This window comes from Neophocaena asiaeorientalis, unplaced genomic scaffold (genome assembly GCF_003031525.2).
Source record: "Neophocaena asiaeorientalis asiaeorientalis breed wild unplaced genomic scaffold, Neophocaena_asiaeorientalis_V1.1 scaffold11, whole genome shotgun sequence".
In the NCBI taxonomy this organism is placed as follows: Eukaryota; Metazoa; Chordata; class Mammalia; order Artiodactyla; family Phocoenidae; genus Neophocaena; species Neophocaena asiaeorientalis.
In genome coordinates this window covers 930407-955476 of record NW_020173124.1, presented here as the reverse complement: position 1 = coordinate 955476, position 25070 = coordinate 930407, and the positions used below count along the sequence as shown (strand labels likewise).

The window sequence follows — 25070 nt, the reverse complement described above, 5'->3', positions numbered from 1 at the left end:
ATTTGTGTTTTCCAATGATCACTCTGGGTGCTCTGTGAGGATTGTTACAGTGCACCTAAGAGGGGAATAGAGGGTCAGTTAAGTTATTGTAGCATCCAGGGGAGAGAAGGTAATGTCTTGAGCAGGGAAAGTAAGAGCAGAGATGGAAAGGAGTGGGCAGTTTCAGATGAAGGCCTTAAGATTGCCTGATAGATTTAATAGGGGGTGAAGTGGGAAGAGATAAAAATAGAACGAAGGATGAATCCATTTGAGTTACGGGTTGAAAATAATATTTTGCCTAGTGGGAAGAAGACACCTCTGTGTAAACTGTTTTTGTTGTTTGGTTATATTGAGAGAATAATAACACTGGAATATTTTCTAAGTGCGTCCACCATAGGAAATGATTGACTTGTAGCTTGAGATAGAGGAAGGAATTGAGAAATAGTGGAACAGGGAAGTTACAGATACCTGATACTGCTCACCATCCCATGTCAGAAACACCTCCTTTGTCATTTTTCAGAAAGACATATACACAGATTGTATGTAGAACTTTGTGGCTACTCCTATCAAAAACTGATACTCACTTGGACTACATTTCATGTATTTAAGAAATTGGAACAGAGCTAGGAAGAGGCAAACTTTCCTTAAAGAAAAAGAAAAGGGCTCTGTAACATGCCACAGATTCTGTTCCTGATTAAGGGTGTACCTGCCCCCCATACACCCAAATTGAACTTTTTTTTTTTGCACTTTTAAAAGCAGCTTTATTGAAGTATAGTTTACATATCATAAAATTCATCAAGTTTAATTATAAAATTCAATGCTTTTTACTAAATTTACAAAGTTGTGCAGGCATCACTACAATTCAGTTTTTTTTTTAAGATTTTTAGAAATTTCATGTAATGTCTGAAACATTTATATTAACATATTTCCATACAAATAACCCAAAGAAAGTTTAGTATTAGTTGGGGTTTTTTTGTTTGCTTGTTTTTTTATACTGCAGGTACTTATTAGTCATCAATCTTATACACATCAGTGTATACATGTCAATCCCAATTGCCCAATTCAGCACACCACCATCCCGACTCCACCTTGGTTTGGTAGTATAGTCATTTTCACAATATTGATTCTTCCAATCAAAGAACATGGTATATCTCCCCATCTGTTGGTATCCATATTTAAGCTACGATATAGCTCCTCCTACTTCTACTCATTTTTAGAATATGCCAAGCTCATTCCTCCTTGGTAGGCTCTGCCCCCAATTCTCCACATGCCTAACAACTTCTTGTCACACTGAGCTCAGTTCAAATATCATCCTCCTCAGAATTCCCACTGTGATCAGTCACTGAAGTCATTATCCTGTCTTATTTTCTTCCTGATGCTAACACTGTCTATCTAATTCTACCCTTCTTGAGGAGAGGACTGTGTGAGGGATCATCTTGATCATGGCCAAATATAGTTGTTTCATCACAGAACCATATTTTGTATAAGTAGAGCAGAAAATTTCAAGACAAGTTATTTTTAAATTTCCCTGGCTTCATTTTTGAGCATTTATGGAATATCCTTCATGATTTAGCATTAAGCTGAATTACAGGTAATTTAAGGGAACAAAAACTATCATTGGTATAGACAGTCTAGTTTAGATATAGGTCTAAAAATAACATCCAAGTGATGGGAAGTCAACAAAATCTAATTTTAAAAATTATAGGGATTTGACTACTATATTAGTTTTCTATTTCTGCATAGCAAATTACCCCAAAACTTAGAGGCTTAAAAACAGCAAACATCTATTATCTTACACTTTTTGTGAGTCAGAAATTCAGGGAATGCTAAGCTAGGTGGTTGTCATAGGGTTTCTCATGAGGTTGTAATGAAGATGTTGGTCAGGACTGCAGGCATACAGTGGCTTCACTGGGACTGGAAGACTGGCTTCCAAGCCCATTCTTGTGATTATTGGCAGTAGACTTCTCTCCTTTCCTACATGGGCCTTGGCACAAGGTTGCTTGTATATCATCATAGCATAGCAGCTGGCTTCCACCAGAGTGAGTGATGCAAAGAGAGAAAGAGCAAAATGGAAGTTATAATACCTTTTATGACTTAGTCTTGGAAATCACACAGTGTCATTTCTACCACATTCTATTTATTTATTTTTTTAACTTTTTATTTTATATTTGAGTATAGGTGATTAACAATGTTGTGTGTGTTTCAGGTGTACAGCAAAGTGATTCAGTAATACATTTACATGTATCTATTCTTTTTCAAGTTCTTTTCCCATTTACATAACAAATGGGATTGTTACATAATATTGAACAGATTTCCCTGTGCTATACAGTAGGTCCTTGTTGGCTATCCATTTTAAATATAGCAGTGTGTACATGTCAATCCCAAACTCCCTAACTATCCCTCCCCCTGACCCTCCCCCCTGGTAACCATAAGTTTGTTCTCTAAGTTTGTACCACATTCTGTTTAGTACAAACCAGTCACAAAGAACAGCCCACATTCAAGTGGAGGAGAATTAAGCTCTACCTTTTGCAAGTGGAGGAGTAAGCTCTACCTTTTGCAAGTGGACACATTTTTTGGATTATCAAAACTACTAACTTTTTATCAGTTCACTTATGTATTGCTAGTACTGTGCTATTCTCTAGTGTGTGCTCATTATAAGCTGTCACAGAGACATAAACTAAAGTGCAGTCTTTTAGTTCCCTCTGGGAAGCAACTAATATTTGTGGAGTACCTACTACATGTCATTGTACTGGATTCTTAATGTGTGTTGTCTGATTTAATCCCCTGGCCACTTTGTAAACTGGATATCATATTTATTTAATACAAAAGCAGAGGCTTTTATGAAGTAGAACATACTCTAAGTAGGGAGTTAGGCTGAACTAAATGATATACACTGCTTTACTTTGGTATAATCACACTAGAGGCCTTTGATCCAGTTTAGCCACAGACAGGTTTTGTTTGAAACACAAAATACTTTATAATTTAAAAAACATCAGTTTACCGTATTTAGAAATTGGCAGACTTCAAATGAAGTTCAGAAATACTTATTTTGCACTTCTTTGAAACAATAAAGCATTTCTGTATCAAAACAGTCAGCTAAAATTGAGTCTTCTTTTTCAGGGAGATGTATACATTTAAGTCATCATCTAGGTTTGTCATAATCCTTCTTAACAGGTTTTACCTATTTATATTATCTTTCTAATCTTGTGGATGTTTATATTTGCTATTTCTGGCTAGTTAAATATAGCAAATAATTAAAGAAAATTCAAGTACTCAACTTTGTCCATATATAATTTTCAAAAAGTTAAAAACATGATTTGTACAAATATTTAATGAATGTATATTAAGGAATTATTTAGCTCATTAATAAGAGAACCAGCAGGATGGTAAATCTGGTTCAAAGAAGTACAGAAAAGACTGAAGTATTTACAATCAGTGAAAGAAAAAATTCTGAATTAAGATTATAAAATGAGATAAAAAACTAGTTAATGTCATAATGGACAGTAAAACTGGGGTTATATTTACTACCTGATGGAAATCATTTGCATCTCTATTGGACAAAAATTTTTTTTAATGTCTTGATCTACACGTTAATATTTAAATTCATAGAGACTGGGACCTAATCAATATTAAATTGTAAATTAAACAAAGGTATATTCCCTAGAGGAACTAAGCAGTCTTTGAAAGGGCCTATTAGACAATGGTTCAGTATGACATTAAACACACATTCAGACATTCCTTTTATAATTTTTCTTAGCAAGATTTTGACTTTGTTCTCAATTATTTTGTGGCATAAACTACTCTACTGAATAATACTTGAAATAATACTTGAGTAGTATTATTTGCTAGAGCTGCCATAACAAAACACCACAGACTGGGTGGCTCAAAAACCAGAAATCTGTTTTCTCATAGTTTTGAAGGCTGGAAGTCCAAGATCAAGGTGCTACAGGTTTGGACTTTCTGAGACCTCTCTCCTTGGCTTGCTGATGGCCTTTCCTCTATGTGCAGGTAGCCCCAGTGTTGTCTCTGTATGTCCTAATCTCTTTTTATAAGGACATCAATAAGTTTGGTTTAGAGCCCACCCTAATGGCCTCATTTTAATATAATCTCTTTAAAGATTTTATTCCCAAATATAGTCACATTTTGAGGTGTTGGGCGTTAGGACTTTAACATATGAATTTGGGGGGAAAACAATTTAGTCCGTAACACTGCACATATATTACACTGTAGTGAATCAAAAGTGTTTAAGTTTTACATTCACCAATTCTGTTAATTAATTCCTTGCCTTATGATGTGATGAAAAAGCTGATGTAACACTTTTTTATCCAATTATAGATTATCATAAGTATCTTCTTTTTTAAAACTTTAACCTTGAATTTTTAAATTAATTTCCACTGGGTACAACTTTAAGTTTTTACACCTAACATATATTGGGTTTTAAAAAGATAAAGTTACTTATATTTACATAATACTTTAACAAGTTTCAAAATACTTTCAATATTTTTTCACTGTAATTTAAAAGTTTATCAGTATTGATATTTAGATTATTTTATGATTCAAAGGAAAGTGGTCAATACTTTCAGATGTTGTAGACATGAACAGAAAAGCAAACTTGGCTTTTGGCAAGTAAGAAATTCTGAATGACCATAAAGCAGCTATTTGAAAAGAACAGTGAGGGCAAAATCCTGGGCACTTTTGGTTGAAGAATGAATAAAAGGCAACTAGAGAAACATAATAACAGGAACATATGTAATTTTTTTTCTAGTAACAGTAAAGTAATAAGGGTCTTACTAAAATTTAGAGACAATTTTGTAATGTCGTAAAAATTCCTAAAATGTTCAAGTTATCTGTCTATCTATCTATCTATCTATCGCTTACTGGAACTCTTTGTTTAATTGCTTTAATTCTCTAATCTCAATAAACATCACATTAAAAGCAGATAGAAACTTCAAATATAGGAAAAGGAAACAATGCCAATTCCCACAGTTACTGTTTGGCTAATTATTAGGTTCTTTAGTGAGACCTTGCCGCTTCAAACTAGGATGTTGTTAACAATACCTATTGTTTCAGTAGCAGAGCATCTTTCTGCAGCCATACAGAGTTGAAAGAAGTTGTGAATGCTGTCAAACGTCTCTTTTGTCTGAATTTACAATTGCATAGACTAAACCAACTGCATGCCTAGCATGAGAGATTGGTCATTGAATGGACTTTGGCATATAATTTATCAGAACCCTAGGTATCTGAAATGGCATTTGAAACAGTGGGTTCTGTTCTCTAGCTGCTATAATAATGCAAAGGGAATAAAAAGCAAAGCTAAGTATACATTTCCACATTTCTAGAGACAGAAAAAGTAGTTCAGAAATTTAAAACTCCTGGCTGCTGAACTGATTCATGTACTTTGTGGAGCATTTAAATGCTTATGTTTCCATAAAGACTGTGTAATTCAGAAATGAAACTGTAATTGATAGACTGACAATCTGTATCCAGTGAACTGCAATATCTACTTTTTGCTTGCCCTTGTAGGGACTGATAGAAGTTCCCACAAAATTGCTGCTTTCTCTACCTTGCTTTGACAATATATATATACCATTATGAATACAATGATGGCATATGCATCTATGTTAGTTTTTTATTGAAATAATATCATTTATATAGCAACATGTTACCAAGAATCTTTTGAAGCATAGAGCAAGAAGAGCATTTAGGTTCAGATTACAGAAAGAAACTCTACTTAGTGAATCCTAGATCCATATTAAGTTCAAAAAAGGAGGTATCAAATTATAATTTTCAATAGATAAATATATGACTGTCATAAAATTCAGGAATGAATATAGACCAGAAATTTATGTATGGCATTATTGGGAGAACCAGCCCAATACTGATGATCTAACATCATTAGTGGAATTGAATGCTTCTAGGCATCTTAAAGAAAAGGAATGTTTAAATGAGATCTGTAGTTAGGTATAAAACTGATCAGTGCCTCACAGGATAAGAGACTAGAATTTTTGGGGTTATCCTTTCTACTAGATAAATATCAAGAGGTTAGCATGAAATTTCACAGTGTAGTTCTGATCAAATAGAAAATACTCAAGTCAAAAACAGATACAAAGAGCTAACACCTATCCTTCTCAAACTCTTCCAAAATATAACAGAGGGAGGAACACTCCCAAACTCATTCTACGAGGCCACCATCACCCTGATACCAAAACCAGACAAAGATGTCACAAAGAAAGAAAACTACAGGCCAATATCACTGATGAACATAGACGCAAAAATCCTCAACAAAATACTAGCAAAGAGAATCCAACAACACATTAAAAGGATCATACACCATGACGAAGTGGGGTTTATCTCAGGAATGCAAGGATTCTTCAGTGTAGGCAAATCAGTCAATGTGATACACCATATTAACAAATTGAAGGAGAAAAACTATATGATCATCTCAATAGATGCAGAAAAAGCTTTTGACAAAATTTGACACCCATTTATGATAAAAACTCTCCAGAGAGTAGGCATAGAGGGAACTTACCTCAAAATAATAAAGGCCATAAATGACAAACCTACAGCCAACATCATTCTCAATGGTGAAAAACTAAACCATTTCCACTAAGATCAGGAACAAGACAAGGTTGCCCACTCTCACCACTCTCACCACTCTTATTCAACATAGTTTTGGAAGTTTTAGCCACAGCAATCAGAGGAGAAAAAGAAATAAAAGGAACAAATTGGAAAAGAAGAAGTAAAACTGTCACTGTTTGCAGATGACATGATACTATACATGGAGAATCCGAAAGATGCTACCAGAAAACTACTAGAGCTAATCAATGAATTTGGTAAAGTAGCAGGATGCAAAATTAATGCACAGAAATCTCTTGCATTCCTATACACTAATGATGAAAAATATCAAAGAGAAATTAAGGAAACACTCCCATTTACCACTGGAACAAAAAGAATAAGATACCTAGGAATAAACCTACCTAAGGAGACAAAAGACCTGTATACAGAAAACTATAAGACACCGATGAAAGAAATTAAAGATGATACAAACAGGTGGAGAGCTATATACCATGTTCTTAGATTGGAGGAATCAAGATTGTGAAAATGACTATACTACCCATAGCAATCTACAGATTCAATGCGTTCCCTATCAAACTACCACTGGCATTTTGCACAGAACTAGAACAAAAAAATTCACAATTTGTATGTGACATAAATGACAGCAAGATACTTTTTGACCCACCTCCTAGAGAAATGAAAATAAAAATAAACAAATGGGACCTAGTGAAACTTCAAAGCTTTTGCACAGCAAAGGAAACCGTAAGAAGATGAAAAGACAACCCTCTGAATGGGAGAAAATATTTACAAATGAAGAAGCTGACAAAGGTTTAATCTCCAAAATATACAAGCAGCTCATGCAACTCAGTATCACAAAAACAAAAAACCCAATCCAGAAACGGGCAGAAGACCTAAATAGACATTTCTCCAAAGAAGATATACAGATTGCCAACAAACACATGAAAGGATGCTCAACATCACTAATCATTAGAGAAATGCAAATCAAAACTACAGTGAGGTATCACCTCACACCAGTCAGAATGGCCATCATCAAAAAATCTATAAACAATAAATGCTGGAGAGAGTGTGGAGAAAAGGTACCCCTCTTGCACTGTTGGTTGAAATGTAAATTGATACAGCCACTATTGAGAACAGTATGGAGGTTCCTTAAAAAACTACAAATAGAACTACCATATGACCCAGCAATCCCACTACTGGGCATATACCCTGAGAAAACCATAATTCAAAAAGTCTTGTACCACAGTGTTCATTGCAACACTGTTTACAGAAGCCAGGACATGGAAGCAACCTAAGTGTCCATCAACAGATGAATGGATAAAGAAGATGTGGCACATATTGACTTACTTGTAGTGAAGTGGATGGACCTAGAGTGTATCATACAGAGTGAAGTAAGTCAGAGAAAGAAAAACAAATACCATATGCTAACACATATATATAGAATCTACAAAAAAAAAAAAAAAAAAGGTGCTGATGAACGTTGGGGCAGGAGAGGAATAAAGACGCAGATGTAGAGAATGGACTTGAGGACACAGGGAGGGGGAAGGGTAAGCTAGGATGAAGTGAGAGAGTAGCAATTGAAGTATATACACTACCAAATGTAAAATAGATAGCTAGTCGGAAGCTACATTACATGGGGAGATCAACTTGGTGCTTTGTGACCACCTAGAGAGGTGGGATAGGGAGGGTGGGAGGGAGACGCAACAGGGAGGGGATGTGCGGATATATGTATACATATAGCTGATTCACTTTGTTATACAGCAGAAACTAACACAACATTGTAAAGCAATTATACTCCAATAAAGATGTTTAAAAAAAAACAAAAACAGATACATTCTTCTAGAGTTGCACCATCCATCTCAGTCACTAGCTTCCTCATTTTTTTAAAATTTAAATTAATTAAAGTGAAATTCAATAAAGGTTTGGTTTTTCAGTCACACTAGCCACATTTTAAATGCTCACTAGACACAGTTAGTCGTTATTTTCTTGTACAGCATAGATAATAGAATATTTCCAATGTTGAAGAAAGTAGTATTCACAGTGCTCTTCTAGAGAATTAATCAATCTTTGAACAATCCTGTTTTACATTGCCTACATATGCCATTAAAAGAACATGTTCCTCCTTTTGCTTTATTTCCAAATATTGGATACTTTTTGTAAATAAAGGTATTTACAGCTCTCCTTTTCTACTTCTCCTGTTTTGTTTTGTTTTTTTAAATAGGAGAGGATCTGAAAATAAGGGTTTACCTTAGTTCACAAAAAGTATTTACTCCTCTTGCTACTAAAGCATTTAGCTGTGTCACTGAACCACTTATGCCCATGGGGTTAAATGAACTATTTGGACAAATGCAAAAACTAGGAGAAATATTTTATTGTAAATACGTATTCTTTAGGATTTAGAAACTCCTCATCCTTTTATCTAGGTCATCCTCAGTCCTTAGATAGCAAGAAGAAGGGTATCAAGAGGTAGTCATTATTTTACAGAATAACTACTTACTTACTTTGGCATAGCAAGAAATTATCCTTGCAGGTTTTTTTGTTTTTTTTTTTTAATCATAAAACTACCTGTACTTTTGAAATATCCTCTGTGGTGGTTTGGGCAGACTTATGTACTCTTTGGCTTATGATACTAGATTCGCACCTGTGATTCAGTGATTTTGTGTGTGTGTTTTTCAGATGTACAACAAATGGCGATTGACTGGCTCACCAGAAATCTCTATTTTGTGGACCATGTCAGTGACCGGATCTTTGTTTGTGATTACAACGGATCTGTGTGTGTCACCCTGATTGACCTGGAACTTCATAATCCTAAGGCAATAGCAGTAGATCCAATAGCAGGGTAAGAAATTCTTCTTTATAGCGTTTGATCGGAAATAATTTCCGTTTAAAAAAATCAGAGTCTGACAAGAGTTGTGGAATATAAGACGACAGGCTCATAAAATGTTTTTAATGTTTATTTGAGCAGTTGCATTGCAGTAAGGAAAAAAGAAGTTGTAATCTACCATCAGAAGGTGGGGCATACCAATTCCTTAACACATCAGTATTGCAGGGCTAACCTAAGACACACATAACCCACTACTCTTCCAGAATTGCTTTGGGGTTGCCAGAGAAGACCCTCAGCATAGTTTTAAGTTAAAGAGAGGAGACTTAAGTTATTTAGCAGTGGACCTTGTGGTTAGCAGGCTTCAAAAATACTACCTGAAAGATGGACTATTAACAAACTTAGCTCCAACACAACATTTAGGATTTATGAAAGGGGCATAATACACGTCCAAGGGTACTAGGATAACATTAAGGTCGTCTTTGTTAGTTGAAACCATTTTTTTCCCTCTAACTGCTGATGTGTAAACACTATATTACTATAGAGCTACAGAATTAATCGTGAGAATCCATCTTCACTTTTTCTTTGACTTTCCAATTTTGCAAGCCACTCTATTGGTTAAAAAGAGACCTTATTTTATCTGAACTTCTTTTAGCTAATAGGCTCATTCATCTTTTTTTAATATTTCATAATTTTTCAAAATATAGGTACACATGTTTAAATTCCCAATAACTCTGTTCATATAATTAGAAAATTAATATAGGAATTATGCTTTAGTTTTACAAACACTATGGTATTGTATAAAGTTCTATAAAGCCATGTTTTTTTACCAGGAACTATTGGGAAAGGATACTTTCAAATTAATGGCATAGTGTAAAACTTTAGTTGGAAGAGCTGGTGCTTTTTTCAGATGTAGGTTGTAGCAAAGATCTGAAAACTAAAATATTATCCTTGTTATTGTTTTAATCGTCCCCAAGCAGTTCAGGCTGAAATGTCTGATGGAACATATCCTAAACTGCCATAAGTCCCCATTCAACAAATGGGAAAATATTTACTGAAGAAACAGCTGTCATCCATATGTGGACTTTTGTCACTCTTAAAGTCTGATTGAATATTAAGATGCATCATCACAATGGTTCTGATTTTGACAAGAACAGCTTGCACGTAAGAGCTTTGCTAGGAAGGCTGTGTAATATAATTCTTGAATGTAGCTCTATTTGTATTTGCAGCAGATGGTTACTTGACTCAATCTGACTGCAGTGATGCTTCAAAAGACATGAGTAAGAGAAGTTGTATTTAAACTGATTTGTTTGGGTGTTGGTTAAGTGTAGTAAGGAAGAACTGGAAAATTACAAATGTGCTAACAACATTCTTTTGACATTCTGTTTAGAAATATATTTGCTTGCGTGTTTTTCCCTGGATGTGCTAACTGAATTTAAAATTAGCCTTTAGATAGTCTTGTCTATCAGAAATGTTGAGGTGAAGCTATTGTGTTTCTCCTGTTTTTATACCACTCTTATCCTTCCCCATTCTTTTTTAAAAAAACAAATTATGTATTTATTTGGCAGTGCCGAGTCTTAGCTGTGGCATGTGGGATCTAGTTACCTCACCGGGGATCGAACACAGGCCCCCAGCATGGGGAGCTTAGCCACTGAACCACCAGGGAAGTCCCAGTCTTTCCCCATTTTTAAAAACAAAGATCCAGAGACCCTTTTCAAATAAAACTGCCAACCTGAAATATAATATATGTGACACCATCTCCCTTTCTGAAAAGCAACATGTTTTATGTTCTCAAGCTTCCTATTTCTCCCTGTCATTACATGAAAGAACCATATTTTGTCATTTTTGTCAAAGGAATTAGGAGTAGAAAACCCTCACACTGTTTGTGCTTATTCTCTGCTGGATTCCTTTGGGCCCTGGATTCCTTTACTGTTTAAGTGTAATTTTGTCATGTATCATTTATCACAATAGGTTCTTTGGAATTTTTTTGTTTGAGTTTGCTCTGTCTCTCTATCACTGTTTTTCAATCCTGAATTCTACGAATCAGAGGGGGAAAAGCTCTGCTCTTTTATAAATATAATCCCATTTGTAATAGGACACTTTTAAAAAATATTTATTTTTCTCTTAGTACTGTATCAGAAATTTGGCTAGAGTTAATGTGATGCTATCTAGGGAAGGAACAGCAGGTTTTTTCTTTTCTTTTTTTTTTCCTTTAACTTCTACTTTTGGGAGTTCAAGGGTAATTTGAATAGTTGAGGTTAGAACAACTCTGCATGCATGACCTACTGAAGGGGACATGCACCACCAGTGAAATTTCTCCCACCTTTTCCTAATCGTCTGAGGTATATTTCTTTGGCTCTGTCTGTTATAACTTCAGTTCAGAAAACAGCAGAATGTCTTAAAAGTCTGACCCGACTCTTAGAGCTTGACCTCAATAGGTATGGAAATGGCTGGAGATTTGCCTTACCTCCCCACAGGCCGCATTGAAAAAAAATATTTTTTACTTTGGTGTACTTTTTTTCTCAACCTCCTATTCCCTTTTTTATCTAAGAAGTTTTACAATATTATCATTATTATCATTCTAAATTTTTTTAATTTATTTTTTGCTTCTCCACAGGTTGCATATAGATTAGTAATTTTCTCTAGACTATCAATATGACTTGGGCCAGGCTCCAATCCAAATTTGCCAGGAAGAGATTGTTTATAAACATTTTTTATTCATTTTCTTTGTTTTCGTGATGTTGCTATTGACTCATTAATTCAGGCTATTTTTCTGGAGATACTTGTTGAGACTTTCTTCATTTCAAATTTTAGCAATATTTTCTTCCAGTGGTTTCTTGAAGAAATTTCTAAAATTATTTCTATACAGTCATTAGAGTTTGAAGGTAGCATAGAGATTATAGTCCAACCAGTATCAAAAATAGCTTCTCTGGTAGTTGTTATTAGAGCTCTGCTTGTTTAATGATTACGAATTTAATCTGATGTCACTCTCCCTAGGATCAAATCCTGCCTAGTTACTAGCTGTGTGATGTTGGATGCCTCTTTGTATCTTTATTTTCTTACCTTAAAAATATGAATAGTGATAATCCACTAAAGGGCTGTTGTGAGGATTAAATAATGCCAAACATATAAAACACTTTAATACTTTTTGAGTTGTAGAATATGTGAAGTTCTCTTTTTCATGTTGCCTCAAAAATAACTACTAATCTTTCCAACACTTACAATACTGTTGTGAATTGAGTGATGAGACCAATATTCCACCTCATTAAAGATGATCTTTTCATTTCCAGCCCAATTCTCTTTCTACTACCAATGCTCCTTAAATGGCTTACTTCATATAGACTAAATCTATTATATAATCAAGTAAAAGGAGAGGAAATGAGAAAATAAAGTGATATGACCTGGGAGTAAAGATGAAATGTATATGTGATGCTGGAGGATAAAACGTACAGAGTAACTGTAGGTATAGGGAAGAAAGTAGCAGAGGAAACCATTTTCATAATTTATGTTGTGAAAGATATGTTTGGATTACCTTCAAGGTCTTTCAAAAGATAAAGGTAAAGAATAAAATCCCTTCACAGTTACCTTTGTCGGTTGAACTGTAGTTTTAAATACAAAATTTTTTCAGTAATAAACCATATAGTCTTTGAGTCTGATGAGGGTTGTAACTGAGGACAGGAGTGGAACTAGTATACAATTTTGGTTCTAGGGTGTGGCTCTAAGTTTCCTATTAAAACCATCACACTAAACTTGATACAAGAATACATTTCACCATAATTATCAAATCGTTACAACACTATTGCAAAAGAGAAGATCAGTTAATCCTAAGGATGAAAAATATTAGAAAAACAGTCAAATTGAAGAGATATTTTTAGGGATGGAGTTGGATTTGAAAATTTGAGGAAAATATTTTGGGGGACTTGAGGTACCATGTATAGAACTCATATTCAGTAAAGTTATGTGAGATGGCCAAATTGAGGGAGAGGGGAAATCCCCCATATCATGTGAAACAGCAGAAATTGACTATGTTCCAAGTACTATGTATACCCTTTTTCTATGTAGGATGGACTTTTGACTTGTTGAGAATGAATGGCAGAGTGATCTGTAGGATTTGTGAATCCATGACCGCATGTCAGTATTAAGGGGAAAAATGTGTTGTCTTTGTTTTCTATAAAAGCAGTCCATCTGCCAGGAGGCAGAGGAGGACTGAAACTTAAGTCTCAGAAGTTGAATTCACACAGGAGTGATTGACAGTATTTAATAGGTAATAAACCCTTTCTTAACACCCACCTGGATCCCCACTGTTGGTGAAACTAGTCATGGCTGAGAAATTAAAAATAGAATCAAAGTTAACAGCTATCAGGGAGTAGCACTGATTAATGAAATTCTAATCTGAGATGCTGTGTGAATGTTGGAAGCTAGAAAATGAAGTAGGTCTGCCTATGACCATGAAAGAAGTTTTGTAACAAGGGGAGCCTTGGGATAGATACCAAATTTTTCACATCCATGAGGTGGCCCGTAGAGCCAGCCCAGGTTCCAAGTTACAGCCTGCACTCACTAGGCACTTGCAGTAGGACAGTAGAATTGTTGCAGAGTTTTGGCTATTAAATCCGTCAGGCTACAGCAGTTCCCCTTTATCCACAGTTTTGCTTTCTGTGGTTTTAGTTACTTGTGGTCAACTATGGTCCGGAGCTATGAAAAAATTCCATAAATAACTAATTTGTGAGTGTTAAATGACTCAGTGTTCTGAGTAGCGTAGTGCCATCCAGGTCTGTCCCTGCTGAGATGTAATCATCCCTTTGTCCGGTGTACCCTGATCATTAGTCATTTAGTAGTCTACGTTATCAGATCCACTGTTACAGTATCTCAGTGCTTGTGTTCAAGTAACCCTTATTTTACTTAATAATGGCCCCAAAGCACCAAAGCAGTGATGCTGAATTTGGATAAGCAAAAGAGAAGCCATAAAGTGCTTTCTTTAAATGAAAAGGTGAAAGTTCTCAACTTAATACGAAAAGAAAAAGAAAAATGCCAAGGTGCTAAAATGTATGGCAAGAACAAATCTTCTATCCATGAAATTGTGAAGACAGAAAAAGAAATTCATGCTAGTTTTGCTGTTATGCCTGAAACTGCAAAAGTTATGACTGCGGTGCATAAGCGGTTAGTTAAGATAGAAAAGACATTATATTTATACAATAAGATATTTTGAGAGAGAGAGACCACAGTCACAAAACTTTCATTACAGTATTATGTAATATATTGTTCTATTTTATTGTTGTTAATCTCTTACTGTTGCTAATTTATAAATTAAACTTTACCATATGTATGTATGTGTAGGAAACACATACAGTCAGCCCTCCATATCTGCAGGTTTTGTGTCTATGGGTTTTATATCCAAGGATTCAACTAACCGTGGACCCACATCTATGGATTCAACTTGAAATTTCACCCCATGGTTGGTTGAAACCATGGATATGGAGGGCTGACTATATTTATTGTAGTACTCAATCTTATGTAAGAGAGTGGATTTTGGTATCCATGGGGGCTTCCGGAACCTATCTCCCATAAATACTGAGGGACAGCTATGTATATATATGGTTTGGTACTATCCATGATTTCAGGCATTCACTGGAGGTCCTGGAATGTATCCCCCATGGGTAAGGCAGTACTATTGTACACTGTAGGCAAATTAAAGCTACAGATTGCACCCCTACAACTAACCACTATCTACTGATTTGAGGATTCAGATGAATCTGAAGTTTCTATGAGTTTGAACATTAGGAAGTATCTAAAGATATCCCCCTATGTATTGTTTTCTCCTCTTGGAAGTATCAGTCTTGGAGGGTTGGAGGCTCATCTACATTCGTGACTGCCCCTAATCTTTTGAAATTAATATTCATGTTGTGATATGTTGCAAATTGTGGGTCCTGACGTTTTAAGGAAGAACTACCTTCTACACATACCCGCATACCTGCACACAGAAAGATTATCTATATCTAGATAGATAGGTTCGATAGATAGATATTTCCTGTATCCTTCACCACTGCAATATAGCCATGTCTCATTCCCACAATCAGATGCAGCTCCCTATTGCTCAAGGAGAGAGATGTTTCTTGAAGATAATGTAAACTTAGTTTCTCTCAATATCTTCTTGTATATTCTTCTTCATTAGAAGAAAACTCAGAAAAACATGGAAACATTTTAATAGCTCCGGTAATCATTCTTCCGAATTTCTGTATTGCCCTGCTATAATTTCCCTTTTGTGCATCTTGAATTTAAACTGTTTTTTCTTTTTTAAAGATTTAGGAACAAAATGAACTGCTAAAAGTATATTTTGGTCTGTTAATTTATTTTTGAGACCATCTTGGTCCTGAAGATGGTAGTAGTACTCAGGTGGGCAGACCTCCAAATTCATTTATATGTAAGAGAATGCCAAGGAAGTTACTTGTCCTCTTCTCCTTATACTCAGTGGGTGATTAATGCAGTACAATGAAAACAATCTTAGCCTTATAAATTTGTATTAATTATTTCAAAAATTTTACCTATGTGTTTTCTTACCTGTATCAAAATTCAAGTGGATATCATTATAGCACTAGCTATATTTCTATCTTTTTATTTATCTATAAGCTATCTAAATATCTATGTGCGTATTTCCCATTTTATACTACTACTCCCTTCTCTGTGTGATTCTAACAATCTTGGATTTAGAATAGAGAATTATCTAAGAAATTGTCATCTACCTATTTTAGGCCAAATTACTAAGTGCCTTAGGGGAGTTATCACCTGCCACTTTTCAATCCAAAGTTCCTTTCAGAAGTTACCGATGTGAAAAGGCAAGGCAACATGAATATACAGTTATGTGTTTCACGGTCCGCACTATTTTGACTGAAGTTAGTGGTTCAGAGGCACATCCAAAAGTAGAAATCCATATGAACTGTCTTTTATATGAGTTAATTTTTTTCTTCTCATTAATTAATTTTCTCTAGGTTCAACCTCTTTCCAAATTCCTCCACAGACATTTTCTCAAGTGGAGGTTTATGTATGGCATTGCCTTTAATTACTGTCTCCTTCAGTTACAAATGATTATTCTATTATATTATAATTAGCCTGGGAATATGGAAGAACAACTAGGAGTGACTTATTATGTTCAGTACAGCCTTTACTGGAACCTTAACCCACATCGATTTAACTCCCACTGTGTGTTCTTGAGTCATATCGTTCACAATGTCAAAATAATGCAGAACATTCTACATCTCTGTTCTTTTTGCTGTTCTCTCTCTGTCTCTTTTTTTTTAATCTATAAGTTTTCAGTGTTTGTTAAACTTATCTCTAAATTACTGAGTTTAAGAATTTATTTCTAGTAATTATACTTAATGTCTTCCCAGCCTTCTAGCCACTCCCTATTAAAGACATATCTTCTCTGAATTCTCACTGATTAGTGCTGACCACTCAAATAGATAAAGTAACAGAAAAGCTGTACACAGACTAAATTGTGAAGGAATTTATTATTTCACCTAAAAATCTAGATTTAGGACAGTCCCTGGTTTGGTTAATTTATTGACTCAGCAATAGCATTAACCACCTGGGTTCCTCCTACCTCTTTATTCTGTGATGTTATCTTTAGTGTGTGCTTTTCAAATTAATACCTCTATGGTCATAAGACGGCTACTGAAGTTTCAGGGATCCCATGTAGAAACATGGATTCAGTTAAAAAAACAGCATTATTTCTTCCTTGGGTATAGAAGAGCTCCCAAAGCAGATATTCCCTCGTGTCTTCTTGGTCACAGCTGGGTACGTGCCAACCTAAATGAGACAGCAATAGACAATTTTTACCATCTGCACATGAAAGACAGTGCGACATGGGAGTGAATATATGATAACGTAGAAGAATGAAAAATGGATTATGAACCAACATCATCTTCTACAGACACTGTATTATGATAGTCCTTTCTCATGTGCAGCCCTTTGTTCTTCTCAGGCACTGAGGGACCTCTTTTCACTTAGCTAAACCTGTTTGGAATATGTACAAATATTATTTTCCAACCCTTCATTTCAGCTTCTCTGAGAGTTCCTCCATTTCCTTTTAGCCCAGATTGTTAAAACTCTTTCTGAGGAATATTTTTCTTATCCCTTTTCAAGGCAAATTACAGTTGATTTTTGTTTCTTTGCTTTCTGTAACTTTTTCTATAATACTGAGAAGAGGCTAGGGTGGGGACACTGTGGATAGCACTCCACTATGTCTTTAAAGATATAGTTTAAGAAGCTGATGGGAGCTTTTATTCTATCAGATTTTCTAACACTTTTGCAAGCTATGTGAACATTTCTAAGCCACTGGGGTAATATTAAGTAAATTATTGTTTCACTTATAAAATGATTCTAAGGTGGCACGAAAGCTTTCTTACTCTCTGCCCAAGAGTAGTTTACCTACTGGAAGAAGTTGTGCTGTTACTAGAAAAGAATAATTTTATATTTTCAATTAGTTAAAATTTATTTCTAATTGTTTGCTACATGCAAAGTTCTATGAAAACAAGAGGTAGTAATAAGCCAGTGTTACTGCTTTTGAAAATAAATGGACAACTTTCCTGTAGCACTCAGGTTTGATCAGGGCATCAAAGATAATGATATAATCTATTCTCTTATGGAGCTTGGAGTATAGCAGAGTTATGCATCAAATATCAACTATTACAATCAGGAGATACGGCTACTATAGCTTACCCCTCAAACTTATAGATAATACACAAAATATTAAGCAGTAATTTATTTGTCATTTCTGAGATAAATAATGGATTGGGCATAAATGTTACTAAAAAATATTTTTTTGAGAGAATCTTGGTTTGTAAACACCACAAAGGAAAGGACAAAATTTAAAAACAATAAAATAAGTACTTGAACACATAACATAAATTCAGGATTTTACCATATACATTATAATCACATTAAACTAAAAAAAAAAAAAAAAACAGGAACAAAAAGTAAAAACAACATTCAGCTTTTATACTGAGTTAAATTTTGTTCTGCCTAACTGCTGAGGCTTGCACGATATTGAACCAAATTTGATATTTTCCCTTGAGCCAGACTGTCAGTGGTTTGATTTGGGAGAAATTAACCTGGCTTTTAGGGTCAAAGTGAATGTTTCCCAATGTCAAGTGATTTTTACTCAACATTTTTTTTTTTTAATCATGCAAAGGGAAAAGGCAAATCTTGAGAGTCTTTGGTATTCTTTCGGTTTCAGTTAGATAATTGTCTTTGTTAGCACTTGTAAAAATTGTGCTTAGGCAGGGGACATCACACTTCCTGATTACAAGCTACAGTCATCAAAAGATCATGGTAATGGAATAAAAATAGACACATAGACCAATGGGACAGAATTGAGAGCCCAGAAATAAACCCAAGCATATACGGTCAACTGATATTTTTGACAAGGGAGCCAAGAGTACTTAATGGAGAAGAGATAATCTCTTCGATAAATAGTGCTAGGATAATTGGCTATTCATATGTAAACTAATGAGGCTGGACCCATATCTTATATAACTCACAAAAATTAACTCAAAATGCATTAAAGACTTAAATGTAAGACCTGAAACCATGAAATTCCTAAAAGAAAACATAGGAACAAAACTTCTTGACATGGGTCTTGGCAATCAATTTTTTAATATGACACCTAAAGCACAAGCAACAAAATAAAAAATAAACAAGTGGAAGTGCATCAAACTTAAAAGTTCCTAAATAGTAAAAGAAACCATCAACACAGTGAAAAGACAACCTACAGAATGAGAAAAAAAATTTTGCAAACAATATATATAAGTGGTTAATATCCAAAAATATATAAATAACTCAATAGCAGAAAAACCAACCCAATTCAAAAATGGGCAAAGGACATTCAGTTGCTTGCCCATGACAACACCATAGGATGAAAGTGGGAGCATACATTTCCAATGAATACTTTGCCATCTCAGCCAAAGTCTTCTCTTCTGTTACCAAATAACCATATGCATTCTTCTTCCCATACATAGAATCCACCACAATTAAGTCAAAGTAGAGGATCTGTAGGTGATGTGCAGTCCTCTCTATCGAGTCCTTTTGTTGCTCCTTGTTGTACAGCAAAGTATGAAGCAAAAGACAAGTTATATAAATTGATGGACCAATGATAAAATGGCAAAAAAATCCATTTAGAAGGAAGCAGACAGTAGTCATTGGGACAGAGCAGTAATGGAGTCTGCCAGGCAAGTAAAGTGAAGACCTTCTGTTTCAGGGAAAACTTCTTTTCCCTGAAACACTTCCCCTTGTCTATTGTTCTTTATCTATGCTTCCACTGGGAGGTTCTTTCTAGTCTGCTGTGCTGAATACTACATCTAAAGTTGGCATTGGGGAATATCCTCTCCCTTGGGGGTATTTCACAGATTGTTTGTTGTTCCTTTCAAGTTGCTTTAAGGTTTGAAGAGACAAAGGATCTTGTAAGCTAGGCTCTTGGCTTTTGAATTTACAAATTCCCTTGAAAATTAGTAGATATTTTTATTTCTTTGCTTCCCATTACTTCTGTATACCAATAACCACACTTGATTATAGTTTAGAAATAATTATCAAATTATTTCTTTCCACCTCACTTTCTTGGTTTTCTCTTTCAGCATATTGGCCTCACTTTGAGGCCTGAAAACAATGATTCAGTGGGGAACAAATACCTTTTGTCTGAAGGATAAATTCCTTCAGAAGGAATTTGAGAAGTCTTAATTGGCTTTTGTTGCTCAAAGCCATTTGCAATATTTTTTCTTACTATTTAGGTTCTAGAAGCAATTGGCTTTTCTAAACCTGGGAGACCCCAGTTTTGGCTTCCCTTTCATTTTTTGCTATCAAACAGGCAATTCTAACTTAGACTCTTTTTTTTTTTTTTTGGTAATATCTTACCCAAAAAAGCATGCAGTGACTAATACAACTATTATTATACTTTTAAACTTCTTCCTTTAAACCCGCAATGCTCAATAAGCACTCATTTTTCCTTCCAAGATATTCTCCAAGATTTTACAAAGGACATTTTTAGTCAAGTATTTTAACCTTGAGTATTTTCAGCCCTGAACAATTACCCTGCTGCTGCTGCCTTACCATTAAGCCAATGTTATACAGTCTAGATTCTTTTTTTTTGCGGTACGCGGGCCTCTCACTGTTGGGGCCTCTCACTGTTGTGGCCTCTCCCGTTGCGGAGCACAGGCTCCGGACGTGCAGGCTCAGCGGCCATGGCTCACGGGCCCAGCTGCTCGGCGGCATGTGGGATCTTCCCGGACCGGGGCACGAACCCGTGTCCCCCGCATCGGCAGGCGGACTCTCAACCACTGCGCCACCAGGGAAGCCCCTGCAGTCTAGATTCTTATTAAAGTAGTTCTATACTTGTGGTAACAACTTCTGAATTTCTTGTGGTAAAACTTGGTACTATAAATTTCAGTGGATAGCACAATAGAAATGTGTTTCTTGTTTTATTGCTCAAGTTAGAGTCCAGTGTTCCTATTTATTAGGCAGCTTTTCTCCATGTGTTGATTCAGGAGGTTCCTTTTGTTTTGTGGTTTCTACATCCTTCAGAGCCTCAGAATCTTCTGATTTTTGATGGGAGAGGAAAGGCACATCTGCTGTTTTAAAACTGAAAGTGACATCTAGTCATTTAATCACATCTGGATGCAAGGGGGCTACATAACATGGTTTCTAGCTGAGAAGTTGTCAACCACTTAAGGTTTTGGAAATGGGGGTGGGTATGAGTATCTGGTTGACAGATGACTGTCTCTGCCATTGTAATCACTATGTGATTCCATAATATATATGTATATATATATTATATGTATATTATATATATACTGTTTTCTGGTTACTGAAACAAATGTAGATCAGGTTAGCATTTCAAAGCCTTTGTTTCTGAAAAGTATTTTAAATTGAGTGGGTTCATCTTTTTCCAAAGTGTTTTATATTCCCCTGAATGCTCAGAATTTAGGTTTATCACTTTATAAATGAGTCATTTTTATTAAATTCATCTTTCCTCTTGAGACATTCACAAATATAAATCATCTATTAAAAATTTGCCTGACTGATATATAATCAGAGAAACAAGTAGATTATACCCTGGTCAATGAGTGAAATAATAGGCATCTCTACATTGGAAAAATTTCACTAAATAACTGGTTCCATATTCCTAGAACCTAAGCACCCTCTTCTCAGAAAGAGCTAGAAATACCGTGAGATTTTATTTTCACTCTTTTCAGACATCAGAACGAGTCTTCTTCCTCTATTTGTGTTTCTTAAGATCTCACTACTACTCCCAACCCATGGAAGGTCTTGTCTTTCCAGACTGAGTGTCTTAGATTTTATCTGATACACACTAGGCTATTATTTATCCTTTTTGTTCATTTATTTTGGTGCATACTCTGAATAAATGTAATGTTTGTAGAAATTCAACCCGAGAATGGAGGGCAAAATGAAGTATTGATGAGGGTAACACTAGAGGTAGAAGAGAAAAAGAAGGCAGTTGAATAGTATAAATATAGTATTATAAGGTTCAGTACATTTTAGAATACTTTTGACACTAGAAATCCTAACTCCAGCTGGCTTAAATAAGTTAATTTGTTTTCTCACTAAAGAGGAAGGCCAGAGGGTAATTCCCTGGCAGTCCAGTGGTTGGGATTCCACACTTTCACTGCCAAGGGCCCAGGTTCACAATTCCTGGTTGAGGAACTAAGATCCCCCAAGCCATGTAGCATGGCCAAAAAAAAAAAAGAGGAAGGCCAGAGAAGAGCAAACTTGGTTACATCTAGACTTGGTTGAGTTGATGCCTAAACATCATCAGAAAGCCACATCTCTTCCATTATGTCTGCTTTGCCATCCACAGCTACACCCCAGTTCCTTTTCCCTCATGGTCACAAGGTTGCTGCCAGCAGCAACTAAGGAAAAATTGCTTCCTTATTCTCATGCAGCAAAAAAAGAGAAAGAAACCTGGCCCTAAATATGGACTAAAAATCCATTACTTCATTCTGAATGGCTACATAAGGTTGCTTTCTTATACCTGGAGCAGTATTGATGGCTGGGGGAATCACATATGCTCTTTGGATTTGTATTAATCAGGATTCACCCCAAGATCTGAAAGTGGGTTCAATTTCCCCTGAGTCGTGTGGACTTTGGTAGTGATGGGGATATGAGGAATGATGACTATCTGATCATAATCAAGTTTCTGTTGGGAGAAAAAAAAACTGGAAAAAAGCAAAACAGATAATTTCAGTGAGAATGGAACAGAGACGTATGTATTCAATGTCATGGGAATATTTGCTGTGGAATGCAAATTTTACTCTATTTGAGAGTAAAATTGTATTTTTCCTGATGGATATTTTAAGGTTCTTTATCAAAGCCCTGTGAATATTAGATAAGGATGGCAATGGAGATGATAGTGATGATGATGATGACAAAAATGGCAGTCAAAACTGCATCAGTAACATCAGTGAAGGTGATACTCACTTTACCAAGGCAGTTATTGAAACTGTGGCTAGCAAGTGTGTATTTTGATCTTGAAGTTTGCTAAATTTAAAGAGAAAGTCCTAGTTTATTCCATGGGGAAAGAAACTGTCAAGATCTTTAGTGACTTCCCAATAAATAAGAGAGACAAAAGTTTAGGTGATTGGTGATAAGGCAATTCCTAGTTAGACTAGCTGCTGGACACTCTGCCTTCTTTTAGATTTTCTTACTCTTTGATCTGTATATGTTTCTATCATTCAGACAAGTAACTGAACTGAATAAACAGATACATGGTAATACATAAATTCAAGTTCACTTAATAAAGAAAAAAAATGTAAGCCATGACTGTTTTTTTTAATTAATTTTTTATAGAGTTATTTCATGTATCAGACAGCTTAATATTGCTTTGTTTAAAGAATAATTTAAATGTATTTCTTAACATTAACTATATTAAGATGAATAATAGTGCATATCAATAGCTCATAAAATTTCTTTGTTTTATAATCTATAGGATTAAAGGCTAAAGTATGGTTAATTGTGATTAAAACCAAAATACCATTTTCCCCACATGAACTAGAAATGTTTATTTTTGCCAGTAATAAGTCAATTTAAAGGATCAAAGTCCCTCACTTAAACACCTGTAATTAATACTATTTTCTAAAAGTTATATCTGAGCTGTGGCATTTCTGGGAGATAGTCTTATTAAAAGTTTGAATTAGAAATGATATTACATTATATGTTTGTCATAATAACATTCTTAGTGTTCACATTGTAGAAGCATATGTAAGCCACCAAAGACAAATTATAATGCCATACTTTATGGCACATCCTGCTCTGCACCTTTGTCCTTCTCGAATTGATGGTGAATACACCACAGGGAGTTCATAGTGAGCTCATCTGTGCTGTTGTAAACTCCGTGATGGAGCTGATTTTATTGAGCATGTTCTCCTATATTACCTCAAGTACCCCAGAACCTCGAGTCACTCTATCATTATTTACTTAAATAAACACTAAACTATTTCACTCTTGCATATGGAGAAGTAGAGTCAATTAACTAGTTTTGAATTCTTTATCTTATTTTTCTTGTTCTACGTCAGAATGGGAATTTGCCGTTCTGATAGGGTCCATTTTTCTTTGAGAGGCAGAGATAGAGAAAGGAAGAGAGTAATATCCACAACAATGTTACTGACTGTTTACTTCGGGCCAGTCATTGTTCACTTCCTCTGCATTGATCGATTTAATCTTCACAGTGTCTTGTGAGATACTTAGTACTACTATCTTCTTATAAAGATGAATCTTGGAGAGAGGTAAATTATTTGCCCAGAGTTAAAGGGCTAGTAAGTACTGCAGTAAGGATTCAAACTAGCAATGTCACTCAGTAGCCTACACGCTTATCCACTGCTCTGTGCCAGCAATGAATCAGCTTTAAGCTAGGGAGTTTTAAGATGAGGTAGATGGGGGTTCGTGGAGTGCCAGCATTCGTCAAGAAAACTGGATACTCAGCCCTGAGGAAAGTGGCACTTAGGAATATGCAGTGTGAGAATTTTATATCTCAACATGGGGCACCTGTAAATTTGTTTATGTATCAACTCCATGAAGATGAATAGAAATGATACAGAATTGGCTGCTGAAAATTTAAAGGAAGAAACTATATGATATTCTGGGAAAGGGAAACTGGTTGGAGCAGGAGAGTAGGGAGGGATGAACAGGTGGAAGAGAATTTTTAGGGCAAGGAAACTATTCTGTTTGATACCGTAATACAAGTCATTATGCGTTTGCCAAAACCCATAGAAATAACTATACAACACAAAGAGTAAACTATGTGCTCAGTTAATACTAATACATCAATATCCTTTCATGAATTGTAACAAGTGTAGAACACTAATACAAAATGTTACTAATAGGGGAACTGTGAGTGAGAAAGGGCACTCTGTATCTACTCAATTTGCTATAAACATAATGCTCTAAAAATGAAGTCTATTAATTTTTTTTTAAAGAGAAAAAGAACTGTGTTGTGAGTGATTATATGACTGTAATTGCAGATCAGTCAGGAAACAAATGACAATTTCAGAATAATTCTGTCTTTTCTGCTTTAGTATTGACATCTAGGACTTCCATGTTCTCATTCAATTACAAATTCCAAAAATGCCTTTCTTCTCTGCTCTCTGTATACTGCTAAGCTGTGAACTCTGGGAGAGCCCAAGTCTCCTTCTTGCCTCAG

The 25070-nt window shown here is 35.2% G+C and overlaps 1 protein-coding gene across 1 annotated transcript in view; it reads left to right on the top strand.

Annotated features, from left to right (window-relative positions):
• Positions 1 to 25070, top strand: part of LRP1B (LDL receptor related protein 1B) — a 1787379-nt gene that overhangs the window by 881907 nt on the left and 880402 nt on the right. Inside the window, exon 7 of the mRNA XM_024744102.1 lies at positions 9229 to 9391. Within this exon, the coding sequence (XP_024599870.1) occupies positions 9229 to 9391 (163 nt within the window). The remainder of the gene's footprint in view (positions 1 to 9228; positions 9392 to 25070) is intronic.